The following is a 13,415-nucleotide window of genomic DNA, read 5'->3' as shown; positions in this document are numbered from 1 at the left end:
ATTATGATCTTAAATTTCACATTTATTTTTTTATTTCATAGCCATTCTTACTAGCCACTAATGAATTAGCCATTAGTGGAAATTTCAAAATTATTATGAAACTACAATGATAAATAGTGCATGATGCAAAGCGATCTCATTGAGAAACTCTAATACTAACACTAATTTTGTTGGTTTGGTGTTGTTTATGTACCTACCTACACCTGTTTTTCTTTATTCCAAGAATCTCGTTCCGATCAAGGCGTTTAAACTAGAGTTACCACCCGTCCAACATTTGCCAGGACATTTCCTGTTGTGTCTTGTGTCCTGGGATATCCTTAATAGCAAGACATCCCGGATAACGTCATGTATTTAAAATGTTTAAATACACAATTAAATACAATGTTTAATTAATACAATTTACTACAAATACGTCCTGTTTTTGAAACTGAATTGTCCTGATTTTTCATCTCCAGATTTTATGTTTTGGGGTTCAGATGAAACATCTTTATTTGCCCAAATAAGATACAAATCTCTGTTGAAATGTGTCCTAAGGTACAAGAACCCTCTTATTTTATCATTGTAAATTTAATGGGGTTGTATCTTAGTTCAAAACTAAATATTCATTCAAAGGTTTACAAGGACAGCGATGTTATTATATAAGTTCTATTATAATCTGGTGTTTACTTTTATGTTCACGGGTCGAAATGACCTCACTACGGGTTGTGAGCCTTCTTCGAAACAAAACTTATAGATAAGCATGTAGGTATGTTTTTTTGTATCACATTTAAATTAGTGTAACGAAAAACAAATATGTAATGAGCTAATTTAATACAATATCAAATACATATCACATCACATTACATCATACATTATTGGTTTTTAGGGTTGCGTACCCAAATGCTGGAAGTGAAATCCACTTCGTAAGCCTTTGCAGTTCGTCTGTAAATTACTTGGTATACTTCGATGGGCTATATTTTATTATCATACTTGTTAAAGCCATCCATCTGTCAATCTTAAAAATATTAAATAAAGATAAAAAATCACAATCAACAATCTCCAAACAGGAAAAATCATGGCAATAAATACAAACGTCTAATGGTAGTAGGGAACCCTTAGTATGTGATTCCGATTCGCGCTTGGCCGATTTTTTAAACTGATAAATGTCGGTTGTTCATATTGATTTTCTTGTTACTTATACTCGGAAACTCGTTTATAAAGACAAGTTGAACTCGAAGATACTGGTTAAAAGGGTAACTTCCTGAACAGGAAATAGTTTAAGAGGAAATATCACGCGGCAAATAAAACCATTTTGGTGTTAAATCTTGACTTTTATGCTTGTGTTCTTACGAGATCAAAGATATCGGAAAATTGTATGCAATTTTCAAACAAAGAAATACACGTAAATGAACAGGTTAGATAGTACGAGACACTTCAATTTAGTCCTCAGGGATAAATCTGTTGCCGACCTCAGATAAAAATCTAATTCCATCTGGGTTTGATTGCTGGTAAACTTACCGGCGGTAGTGACTTAGACCGTGAATTAGAGCGATACAGCAATCGATGGTAGTAAGCATAGTTTACAGATGCTAAAACTTAAGAAACATAAATAACTATAATTGATGATAAGAAAATGGATTTTTAATCACAGAAGTAAATAGGAAATACAAGTTTATTTATTGTTATGATATATTTAGTTCGTCTTAATAGAAAATTCCACAGGTAATTTTAAATAACTGTGGACTTTACTTGATGCATGCATTATTGTGTTAGGAAACCGGTTCGGTTGCGTTCAACATCAAAAAGTAGGTTAGATAATCTAAAATGACACAATCCTTATAGGTATGCACTTTGTAAAGTTCATAAGTAATTTTGAATACCAGGCTGGTGGTTGAAACTCTGCTCTTCAATCGGTCCGAGCTTCATTCAACAATACCAATTGGCATGATGACCTTATTAAAAAAAAAGAATAAATGATTGAGAAAACACAATATATTGAAAGGATTCTCAAAAATGACTCAATTAAAAAAATAAGATTCATCATATTTTCAATTAAATAAAAGTATAAAATACTGCAGTCGGCTATCTTGTCTAGAGACATTCGTGCCATGAGCCAGTAAATTTTACGAAGTTGGACGTCCAGATATTTTCTTTTGGTCACATCACAAATTACATGCAATCGCTGTTACTGTCATTAGTAATATCGCTATAAACAATAATTTGTATGCTCTTTGTAAACAATCACCAATCACCATAGTTACCGTTCATAGACATTATTAAGTTTAGTTTTTGCAAATAGTTTTAATTAACAAAATACATGTACTATAAAATATGGTATATTTTTTATGTATATTATAATGTTATATTTTAATATTACTATTAAATAATTAATCATTACCATGTAGGTATTTTGGCTGGTGTAGAAACCAGACGATATTGTATTTGACGGCACATTGATATTAAATGTGATCGCTAACCATAGACTTATCGTATATGTAGAATGAAACTTGCTAACGAATAGAATAGAAAACGAATAGAGTGCAAAGTTTGTAACATGGCTAGCCCCCCTGAAACGCTAACGGGGCGCCAATGACGACATTTTTGGGTATGTCACTGAATTACTTGAAATTTTGTATTTGTTCTAACGTGACGTCACCAACGGACGCCATGACACTCGCGAGCGAGTTTTTGCGCTTAATTCAATACTATGAACTGCTATTATGAGCTATGAACAATGCTATTATTTTAATTAATACTGAATTTATTACCGAAATAATACGATTTTTGGAATCGGTAGACATGTACCTACCTACGTTATAAAAGGGGTTTTGTCATCATGCCTATTAATCGAAGGGTCCGAGATTTGTATCGCAGGTATACTCGTTACTTTATTCAAAATAGTTAATTTTCAATGAATTATTACTTGCTTTAATAGTCAAGAAAAATATCGAACACTTTTAGTCTCAGTACCTTTGTTCAAAATTTGAAAAGTGTCTAATATTCCAAATTTTATTTCCTTCTTTGGTGGGCAGAAATTAGTGAAGATTTATTATTGGTATGGGTGGAAATCTCTCTCAATTTGAATGGAGACTTGTACTTAGCAATACTGTCTTAGTAATACTGTCCATCCAACTCCACATATCCAACTGTGGACCGCATCCAATGTTGATTAACTGAAGGTGGTAGAACCCTTTGTGGTTCGACTCCGGCTGCACCACGACCACACCTATTTTTGCCTACAAACAGTAGTGTTAAGCGCTGCTTTGTTCTGGTTTGAATGGTTTGGTAAGGGAGACATACTTTTCCGAGGCGTTCCAGCTTAGTCCTCACGGGTAGCGGCGCATCTGTGATTGAGCTATCCGACCGCATCCAATGTTGATTAACTAAAGGAGGTAAAACCCTTTGTGGTTCGACTCATCTATTGCTGCATAATAACAGCAGTGTTAAGCGCTGTGTTCGTTGCGTACTGTGTTCTGGTTTGAATAGTGTGGTAAGGCAGACATACTTTTCCGAGGCTTTCCAGCTTAGTGCTCAGGGGTACCTTCAATGGCCGACCTCAGGTAGGAATATCTAATCCTATCTCGAATTAATTACAGATGTCTATAGGCGGTAGTAATCACTTACCATCAGGTGAACTGCATGCTCGTCTGCTACTATATTATAAAAAAAAATGTCAATCTACACAAGTCGATAATAATTAATATGTAAATAGCATGTCTAAGTAAATGGTAAGTAAGTAAGTATAATTCAGGGTTTCTGTGATTCTGAGAACATTACTACGCCTATCATGGCCATGTGCAAACTAAGGAAGGCAAATAAAAATCCCCATAGCTCGTTGTCTGCTAAAGGAAGAATTTGCTTTATTATCATTTTATCTCGTCACGTTTTGATCAAGATCATGCTGCTTGAGTCACGTTGAAGGTCATGTATGTTATGACAATTTCCGCCAGTAATTGGCCCTCGCTCGCTTAGCAATTTGCGAGTGATCTGCCAAATTAAGGAAAACCTAATGCAGTAGTTTGCAATGTTTCCTATACTCTAATGTTAACCGATCTCTTCCTGTAGTGAAGATAGGTCTGGGGTGAAGTTAGTAGATAAAGGTGAATGTTAGTAAAATATAACCCTAACCTAAGGCTAACCCTTCTTGAATATTTGCAAACCGCCCATAACCCGTGGTCATAGATAAGTATAGATATCTCACCGTGTAATTGAAGGAAGCCATTAAATGACTTAAACGGCTGACGATTCTGTCAGCCATTTAATGGCTGTCATGGTGTAAGTTACGCGGAACAATGCCGACATGCGCAGTTAATTGGTGCAAAAACACGAAATCGAAGAAAAAGTGCGGAGAAATATCGTTTCATTCGTAAATTATCTAAAAACTACATTTTTTTAATATTTTTCATAAACGAAAATAGATGACAGTGACAATTTTAATTGTCAAAACTGATTACATTTTCTTGTTAGGAATCGGTAATCTTTACTAATCTATGCCTGTGGTAGAGACAGTATGGTTGGACAGCGGGTGTATCACAGCCACACTCATTATTATAATGAAGCAGTTCGACGTTTCTGTTGAAGGGTGTGGAATCCAGCTGATTTACATTTTAGTTCTCAGGAGTGCTAATGCATCTGTGATCAAATTTAGGTAGAAATTATAACTCCCTGTTTTATATGGAGCTGGTTATAAATATCCACAAGCGGCAGCTTGTGGTATCACTTACCATCAGGTGGTATCATCTAAGGCTACAGCCTCGCGTGGGCCTTGACCTGGTCCGGAATATTTCTCCAGTCTGGTCTATTCTTGGCTCACTCTTTCCATTTCGTCACGCCCAGAGTCTTCAGGTCCTGTTCAACTCCATCTAGCCACCTGAGTTTTGGCCTTGCACGATTTCTTCGCCGATTTGGTTTACCATTTAGTAGACGTTTCGGTACTCTCGTTTCACCCATTCTTTCAACATATCCTGCCCATCGTAGGCGTCTAACTTTAATAACCTTGATAACGTTAGGCTCATCATACATATCGTAGACCTCGTGGTTGTATCGAGTTCGCCAAACCCCATTTTCTTGCACTACACCGAAAACACGTCTCAGGATTTTTGTTCAAATACTAGTAATGATCCCTCGTCCTCGTCCGTTTTGCTCAGGTGGTATGTTCGTTTGCTATTTCAACCTTATAAAAAACTAAACAACAGCTCTACCTGAAATCTCTATAAATGTACCCAAAATATTGTCATGACGGTGGTGTACACTGTACATCTTTTATTTGCGTCAAGCATGTATTTATAGACATTTTTCATAATTATTTACTAGGTATAGGTAAATGTAACTAATTAACATGAATGTTGCCCTTGCAGTCGTATTGCGTCAAAGGCCACACGGAGTGAACATTATGTATATTAATCATTTCACGAATTTATTTATCCTTATATTGCTGGTTATTTATAAGTCTCAATCTTATGTTTTAGTAAACATTTCGATTGGTGCTACACCAATGACACTGAACTTTTATTTATTCCTTGAATAATAAACAATAAGAGCTGATACCCTTTATTGTTATCTGTTTTTGTTTAATCACTCTAAAAATATTATTAATCAAGTCACCTTTCAAACACAGGAAACTCAATTAAAATCGGTTCATCCTTTTAAGAAATACAATGCCTGAGAGGAATACAACTACACAGATATGTAGTATGTACCTACATGCGATCAACTTATAACACCTCTCTTTTTGCGTTGCGGATTAAAAAGACACTTTAATATTGCCGAGTCGCTGATTCTATATATTTCAAACTAGTTTTTATATTTTGGTACTACAGTACTGGTAACCAGTACCTAATTATAACAATAATAAAGAACCCGTCTGCTTTACAATAACTAACTGTAAAGACATTATAACTATTTATTAAACCATGGTGAAGGGTAGTAACGTAGTCTTTGTCATTTCCACAATTTAGATGAATCCGACACCTCATCTATTATCCAATTTGTTAACCCGTTTAGGCTGTAGAGCGTGTCAAAGAACAAGATATACACAAAATATTACTACCAAAACTAAGGCTGAATAAAAAACACACGAAATGGTACTTAGGTATTTTAAAATTGAGATTTAAATTATATTTATATAGATGGAGACGTATGATCTTACCGCATAAGGCATGATTCATTCGGAAAAAGACGAGACAAACAAACAAACCGGTCATTTAACAGTTTAGTGTTAACTTATCAAACAAAGTTTTATGGTATATGCTCACGACTTGACTGAGAAGAATCAATATGGTATTCCAGTAACAGATCTTCCAAGTATCATGCTTGTTATTGGAATATGTCTTGACGCACTGAATTAATAAATACGTAATGTTTTTGTACATGTGTCAAATGCAATTGACAGGTTGAATGACGTGGAAATATTCGATATTCGCCTGCTAGTGTATGTAATGTATGTATGTATTGGCACGCTGTACACCCCAAACAGTTTAACTGATTTTAATCATTATGTTAATTTCAGATGTCGTTGAATTTGTAATGTCGGATGAAGGTGGTAGAACCCTTTGTGGTTCGACTCCGGCGGCACCACCGCCACACCTATTTTTACCTAATAACAGCAGTGTTAGGCTGCTGTGTTCCGTTTTGAAGGGTGTGGTAAGGGAGACAGGCGTTCCAGCTTAGTCGTCAGGGATAGCGGCGCATCTGTGGCCAACCTCAGGTAGGGATATCTAATCCTATCTGGGGTTGATTACATCCATGGGCAGCAGTAGCCACTTATCATCAGGTGGACTGCACTCCTGCACGTCTGGTACTCCTATGTTACAAAAAAAAGGAAATGTTCGTATTTAGTATTGTACATTATGTAGTATACTTTCTGTGTGAGTCTTTCTGTATATATGTATTTTATATATTACTAAATTGAATATATATTAATGTAAATCGTTTGTATAAGCAAGGTTACGACCTAGGTTTTAAAATGTTTATCGAAAAAAATACTAAATCGGATGTCAAACAAAAATATATCTTCTTATAAATTTTTCCATGTACTTGTTTCGTGGGCATTGACAAAAAGTGTATTCATAATTATGTAGTCACAGATAAGTATAGATATCTCACAGCCTTGTAATTGAAGGAAGCCATTAAACGGCTTAAACCGCTGACAATTCTGTCAGCCGTTTAATGGTTGTTCATGATGTAATTTACGCGGAACAATGCCGACATGCGCAGTTAAGTGATGCAAAAACACGAAATCGAAAAAAAGTCCGGAAAAATATCGTTTCACTATATTTTTTTAATATTTTTCAAACACGAAAATAGATGACAGTGAAAATTTCAATTGTCAAAACTGGTTATATTTTCTTGTTAGGAGTGAGTAATCTTTACCAATCTATGTAAGTATGTAGTATAAAATATTTCTACGTAAATCAAAAAGTAAATATAAAGTAAGCACATAAAATTATGTCTCAATATAAATTTGCGTTAATATTATGATGATAATCTGATGGTGGCGCCAAAAGGTCTGATGTGATGATGCCAGGTGTCCAAGGTGTTATATAAATAAAATAGAACCCATTACATTTAGCGGCGGTCGCCAGGTGTCAATTAACTTGCGGATCTCTATAAGTGTTTTTTATAGCTAAAACAAACTGCCATAATAATTATCTTAGACACAAACCAGTATCCAATATTGGCTTAAATTACAGGGATATAATTTAACTAAATTATTTTAGTAGACTTAGAATAATTATAAGCGAAAATACAAGTTATAGATCTTGAAGTATTGGTCAAAAAGTTAATAGCGGGTACGACGTCAATGGTCAACTGTTTAATTAACGAAATATCTCGAAATCTGGTTCTTTGGAATTGTAGGTAATGACCCAAACGAGTTTGATGATGTCCGAAACATCGTATAAAAGTATAAAAGTCAGTTCGGTAGATGTCCCCACGCTTTACTTAGAAAACGCCGAACTGTCAAGTTCAGTTTAGACAAAAAATAGTTTCCTCTAAAAAGGTACTCTTTTTAAAGTGCTCGTTGAATTATCAATTTTTAAATTTGGAACATTAATGTTCTGCGTCAATTTGTATTTTTTCTTCTTAATATTTAAAAAAAAATAAAGTGCTTGTTCAATTGTCTTTTTCGAATTTCGAACACATTAATGTTCTAAAATAACTTGTATTTTGAATAAAGAATACTTTTCTTTCATAAATTAATTTTGTGGTGTAGATTTTTTTTTTCTTAAAAGTACCTAGTGCTAGTTAGTAATATTAGTGTTGTTAGTTTCAGAATGAAGACTGTCGTCTGTTTGTTTGTCTTGATGGCGTTGGCCGTAGCGGAACCAAAAGAACAGTACACTAGTCGTTTTGACGGCATAGACATAGGCGAAATACTTGCTAACAAAAAATTACTTCACGCGTACTTAAAATGTATATTAGATAAGGGGAGGTGCACAGCTGAAGGAAGGGAGCTAAAATGTAAGTAGACTTATAGTAGAAATCTGCTTGTGCCTGTGTGTTACTAATCAATTTTAAATTTATTTCCTATTTGTATCTACCCGTAGATAGTTTAGGGAATAGCGAAATATTGAACGTTACTTTTTATTATAGAGTTATTAGTAATACTAAGTTCTATAACTTCTGATCTAAGTTATATCTTTTCTTATCTTTTAATCACTATTTACACACACTTATGAATTCATGTTTTTTTTTCTGTAGTGTTATATTGAGTGTGAGTGAGTGTGTGTTTGTTCACTTTTTTGTACTCTTGCGTCAAGAATATATTTATAACAAGTTTGAAACTTTCGTGTGTGTACTCGTATATTTATGTATCTGTGTTTTTATATTGATTTTTTTCCAATGCAGTTTTTTATTTGAGGGCATAGGTACATACAAAAAAATCTTACTAGTTCAGGACGTTATTACACTTTTAGATTTCTTTGTGTATTTTTACAATTTTGGCAGTAACATAATTCAACAATATCAACAGAATATGATGACGACCGATGTTCAAATAAATTTTCAAATGATCCAATTGCACATGACAATGCCCAATAATCGTGTAATTTTTGTTAAACTTTTGTACAATTTAACTTCCGTATTCCAGCTCATATCAGGGAGGCCTTAGAGAACCGCTGTGCCAAATGCACTGACACCCAGAGGAAAGGAACTCGTCGTGTTATCACTCACCTTATCAACAACGAGCCAGATTACTGGAACCAGCTGACAGCTAAATACGACCCTACCCATCAGTTTACTAAGCAATACGAAACTGAATTAAGAACAGTTAAAGCATAGGTTCATAAAAAAAGAAGAAAAGAGAAGGAAAAATACAATAATTTCAGAATTTATACGTGTTTAAGAGTCTTTAAGTAAAAGTATGTACAGAATATAAATACAACATTTGAAGGAGTAACTCTTATTTAAAAATAGTAACAGAGGATTGAAGAAAGAATATGCCGAAAAATTAATACTCCATTCCGCTTAAGGTTGGCATTTAAAGTTCCATCAGGATAATTTTTGCCATTTACATACCCGATATTGTATTAGTGACTAAGCCATCTCTCATAAATGTTATATGATTGTGGGTCCCAATTGTAAGGGGTATTATAATAAGCTTTTGTAAAATCAACTATCAAGATTACTTGAAGTTGAAGAAGTGCCATAGAAATACTCTTTAATATATTATAATGTTGTACAATCATTTTCAGAAGTTTTAAACTAAGAAGTACTAACTATAATTTAATAAAAACTAGTAAATAGTAACTATAATATAATTTGAATTAATAGTGAAGTTCATTTTCTCTCATTTATCCATAAGGCTTGTGATTTAATTTTGGATATAAGTTAATTTGTATTAAATTATTTCTTTAAAATTTACGTTTTATTTGGAAAAATAAAGTATAGTTTGTAATAAATAATACCTACCAATAAATACTGAAATAACGTTAGTTAAAGATAAACAAAATTCGGCGTCTAATACATATGTTTTACTGAGAAAGTACATAGCTTTCGCGTAGTATGCGTAGCGTGTGTACCTAATATGTAAATCTTAAGGTTTATGTACTTAATTCCATAAATATTTATAATAAACAAATCTTGGTAAAATAAAAACTAGGGATGCGCCGAATATTCGTTTGGTATTCGGTATTCGGCGTATTCGGCATCTATTTTTGCTATTTGTATTTGGCCGAATTATTCGGTTTGAGTATTTCTATTTTCTTGTATACACGACAAGGTACAGGACTAAAACACAAAACTTCTTATATAGGATTTATGTTATATTATTAGTCAAATTCAAATCCAATGAAGAATATGTTGAATAAAGCTAATAAAATAAAGCAATTAAACTTCAAATCAACATTTATTTTGAAACCTCAAGTCAACACATTTATTACTAAATGTTAGTATAGTCAACATTTATTTTAAACCTAAAATAAGTATTCATTTTTAAAACTCAAATCAACATTTTAAAGTGTGAATGAACACACAACTGGCAAATTGACAATAAAGAAATAGTAAACCGAATAATTCGGCCGAATATTCGGTTCGGTAAAGGTTAAACCGAATATTATTCGGTATTCGGTTATTCGGTGAAACCACTATTCGGCGCATCTCTAATAAAAACATACATGCTCCACACGTTTTCTACGGTAATGATAACTTCCGTTTTAACCAGAATTTTTCCTACACGATACGGACAAATCCTTGAAATCGCCAACAAATCACATTAGACGCGAATGATTCTCATTAGGCCTTACAGCTTAAGTTATTACGAAGGCCATCAGTAACTTGAAATATAATGCCATAGCTTAATGAGTCCAATTATAAGTAACATAACAGGTTCAAAGTTTATTGAATGTAAATACGTTTTTTACCTATTTTTGATGAACACGGATCTTTAGAGATGGGTTAAAAAAGTTGAAATGTTGACCTATTATTCATAATTAATCTATCCAACGTTTACCTTGCAAAGACCAAGATTTGACAATTTAAAGTAACCATAGATTTTAAAAAATTGATCTGTTACGTAAAATACTGGATATAATATTGAATTTGATTATGAAGCATTTATTTGCTTAAGAATGGGCATAAGTCAAACTAATGATTATATTGATAGTTATCCTTCGAATGACGTTGGTCATTCGAATTTGATGTAACTTGCCGCTGCGAAATCCTTTTTCGTATGAAAGTCTAATTCAAACCGGTTCAGTGGCTTCAAGGTTAGTCTCTACAAGATCGATGGTCAATTTGTGATAGACAACAGACAAATTATTTGTTTTTTTAGGATTCCGTACCGAAAGGGTAAAAACTAACTAAGCCTCCGTTGTCTGTCCGTCTGTCATAGGGCTCTATCTCCAGAATCGAAATAGATAGACACTGGAACTTTTTACAGAGCATGTATAATGGTGGTCGCTATAACAATAAATATTTTTTTCCTTTACTTACTGAACCAGGATGCATAGTTCAAATTTTCACAACGCATTCCCTTCTTTGGCTGCTATCATAAGAAATAATAAAAGTAAAAAAGAAGTGAAAATTTGATGGTACGAAACCCACTGTGAGCGGCTTCGACTTGCAGCTGGCTAATTATTTTTTTATGATATCAGCTTTGGATTCTAACTTGGTGGCGGTCCCAGATGCGTTACTATCCTAAAGGGCTATATCCTAATAAAAAGGCAGTGATAGCCTAGTGGTAAGAAACTTGGCCTCTCGATCGAGGGATCCGAGGTTCAATCCCAGGCATTCACCTCTGATTTTTGATATTATGTGTGTATTTGACATCGAATTTGCTAAAAAAAAACATTGTGAGGAAACGTGCATACCTGACAGATTAAAAAAAATCTTAAGGGTATGTGAAGTTTACCAATACGCACTTGGCCAGCGCGGTGGACTATGGCCTAATCCTTCTCATTATGAGAGGAGACTCGTGCCCAGCAGTGGGAGGATAATGGGTTGATGATGATGATATCCTAATAGGATTTAGTTGCAACGATTCAAAAAGTGTTTACTAAACATCTGTTTTAAAATGAATAACACTTTTGTTATTTGCAGAAATAACTGCAGCGGTAGTACTTTCGGAGTCTTTCTACGATTCCTTAAAATAACCACTTTATGGTCCACTAGCTGACCCGGCAAACTTTGTACCGCCTCAAAATCTATTTATCAAATGTATTTCATATAAAATATAGCCTATGTTACTCGTGGATAATGTAGCTTTTGAATGGTGAAATAATTTTTAAAATCGGTAAAGTAGTTTTTGAGCCTATTCATTACAATCAAACAAACAAACAAAGTTTTCCTCTTTATAATATTAGTATAGTTTAGGGTCCTATCCATATTAGTCAAGACAACAGTCTATAGTTAAATTCTGTGGAGATAGCATTAAAGAGATCTTTTACATGAAATAAGAACTAAGTAAGTAGAAATAAGTATTAATTAGTTACTATTACCTAAATACAAAATAACTTTAGGTAAACTTTTTATTTCAAAATGTAAACCCATGGTATAATGTATGATAATTATTATTAATGAATTCATATTGTGTTGGCAATATCTAGGTATTAAGAAAACCAAAATGTATACAAAATTTTGTTTGCTGGTGAACAGTTAAAAATGAAAAACAAACTTATTTCAATCAGTAGCAAAAAGTGTCAAAAATGATGAAAATTACATTGTTGATGAACATTTTAGATTTGTTTAATAAATAAGTGTCGGGCAGTATACAACATTTTAAAGGTGGTAGAATTCTGGACAGGTAGACTGTATGCTCGTCTGCTACTCCTATAATATAAAAAGAAAAAAATCTACAAGTAAGTTCATGATACGTATTCAGATATCTAATTCTAAATGTATTTGGGTAGAGTGGATGGGCTTCAGAAATTACGTATTTAAATTTATTTGTATGTTTGTTATTAATTTTTCTGTGTCTAATAAAGGTGGCTCTTATATATTTTTTTCGTATTTAACGGATATTTCACCTGATTTTAAATAGTCACTACCTCTCAGAATTCATTTGGAAACGTGTTGAAGTTGAAAATTTCGGCTCCTGAGAATAAGTTGAAACGCCTTATGTCAAACTCCCTCATTTTGAGTTTCTCAATCTTGAACAGCAATTACTAATTAGGTCGTAAGCCCATTAGTACCCAAATTACTGTTAAAATCAAAGAGCTGAAAATACCAAACAATATTTAAACTTTCACACTTATTTGATTAGCCGAATGTCATTATAACTAACTAAGCAACTATCTCTCAAATATACCCGCTGCATCGACCAGAATAAATAATCAAAATTGCAACATACACATATTAAATGTCAAAGCGTAATGAACGTTAATAAATTAATTCACTCAGTTAAAAAATCCCCTTGAAATAATTTGTTCTTAATCACAGGAATAATTGCGTAAACCAGTAAACACTAATCTTTTATGTATTAGGTATTTACGTATTACGTA

General features: G+C 33.4%; 1 protein-coding gene across 1 annotated transcript; it reads left to right on the top strand.

Annotated features, from left to right (window-relative positions):
• The first annotated feature begins 7,843 nt into the window (after window positions 1-7,843).
• Window positions 7,844-10,376, top strand: LOC140752152 (allergen Tha p 1-like). Its single transcript, XM_073086339.1, has 3 exons — window positions 7,844-7,978; window positions 8,246-8,439; window positions 9,068-10,376. Exons 2-3 carry the CDS (start codon window positions 8,253-8,255, stop codon window positions 9,256-9,258), a joined length of 378 nt encoding a protein of 125 aa, XP_072942440.1. The 5' UTR covers window positions 7,844-7,978; window positions 8,246-8,252; the 3' UTR covers window positions 9,259-10,376.
• Window positions 10,377-13,415: the final 3,039 nt, after the last annotated feature.

Source organism: Epargyreus clarus, unplaced genomic scaffold (assembly GCF_041222505.1).
Source record: "Epargyreus clarus isolate Ecla_fem2 unplaced genomic scaffold, WU_Ecla_fem_2.2 ptg000024l, whole genome shotgun sequence".
Taxonomy (NCBI): domain Eukaryota; kingdom Metazoa; phylum Arthropoda; class Insecta; order Lepidoptera; family Hesperiidae; genus Epargyreus; species Epargyreus clarus.
The sequence above is the reverse complement of the archived record's forward strand: the minus strand, read 5'-3'. Positions and strand labels throughout refer to the sequence as shown.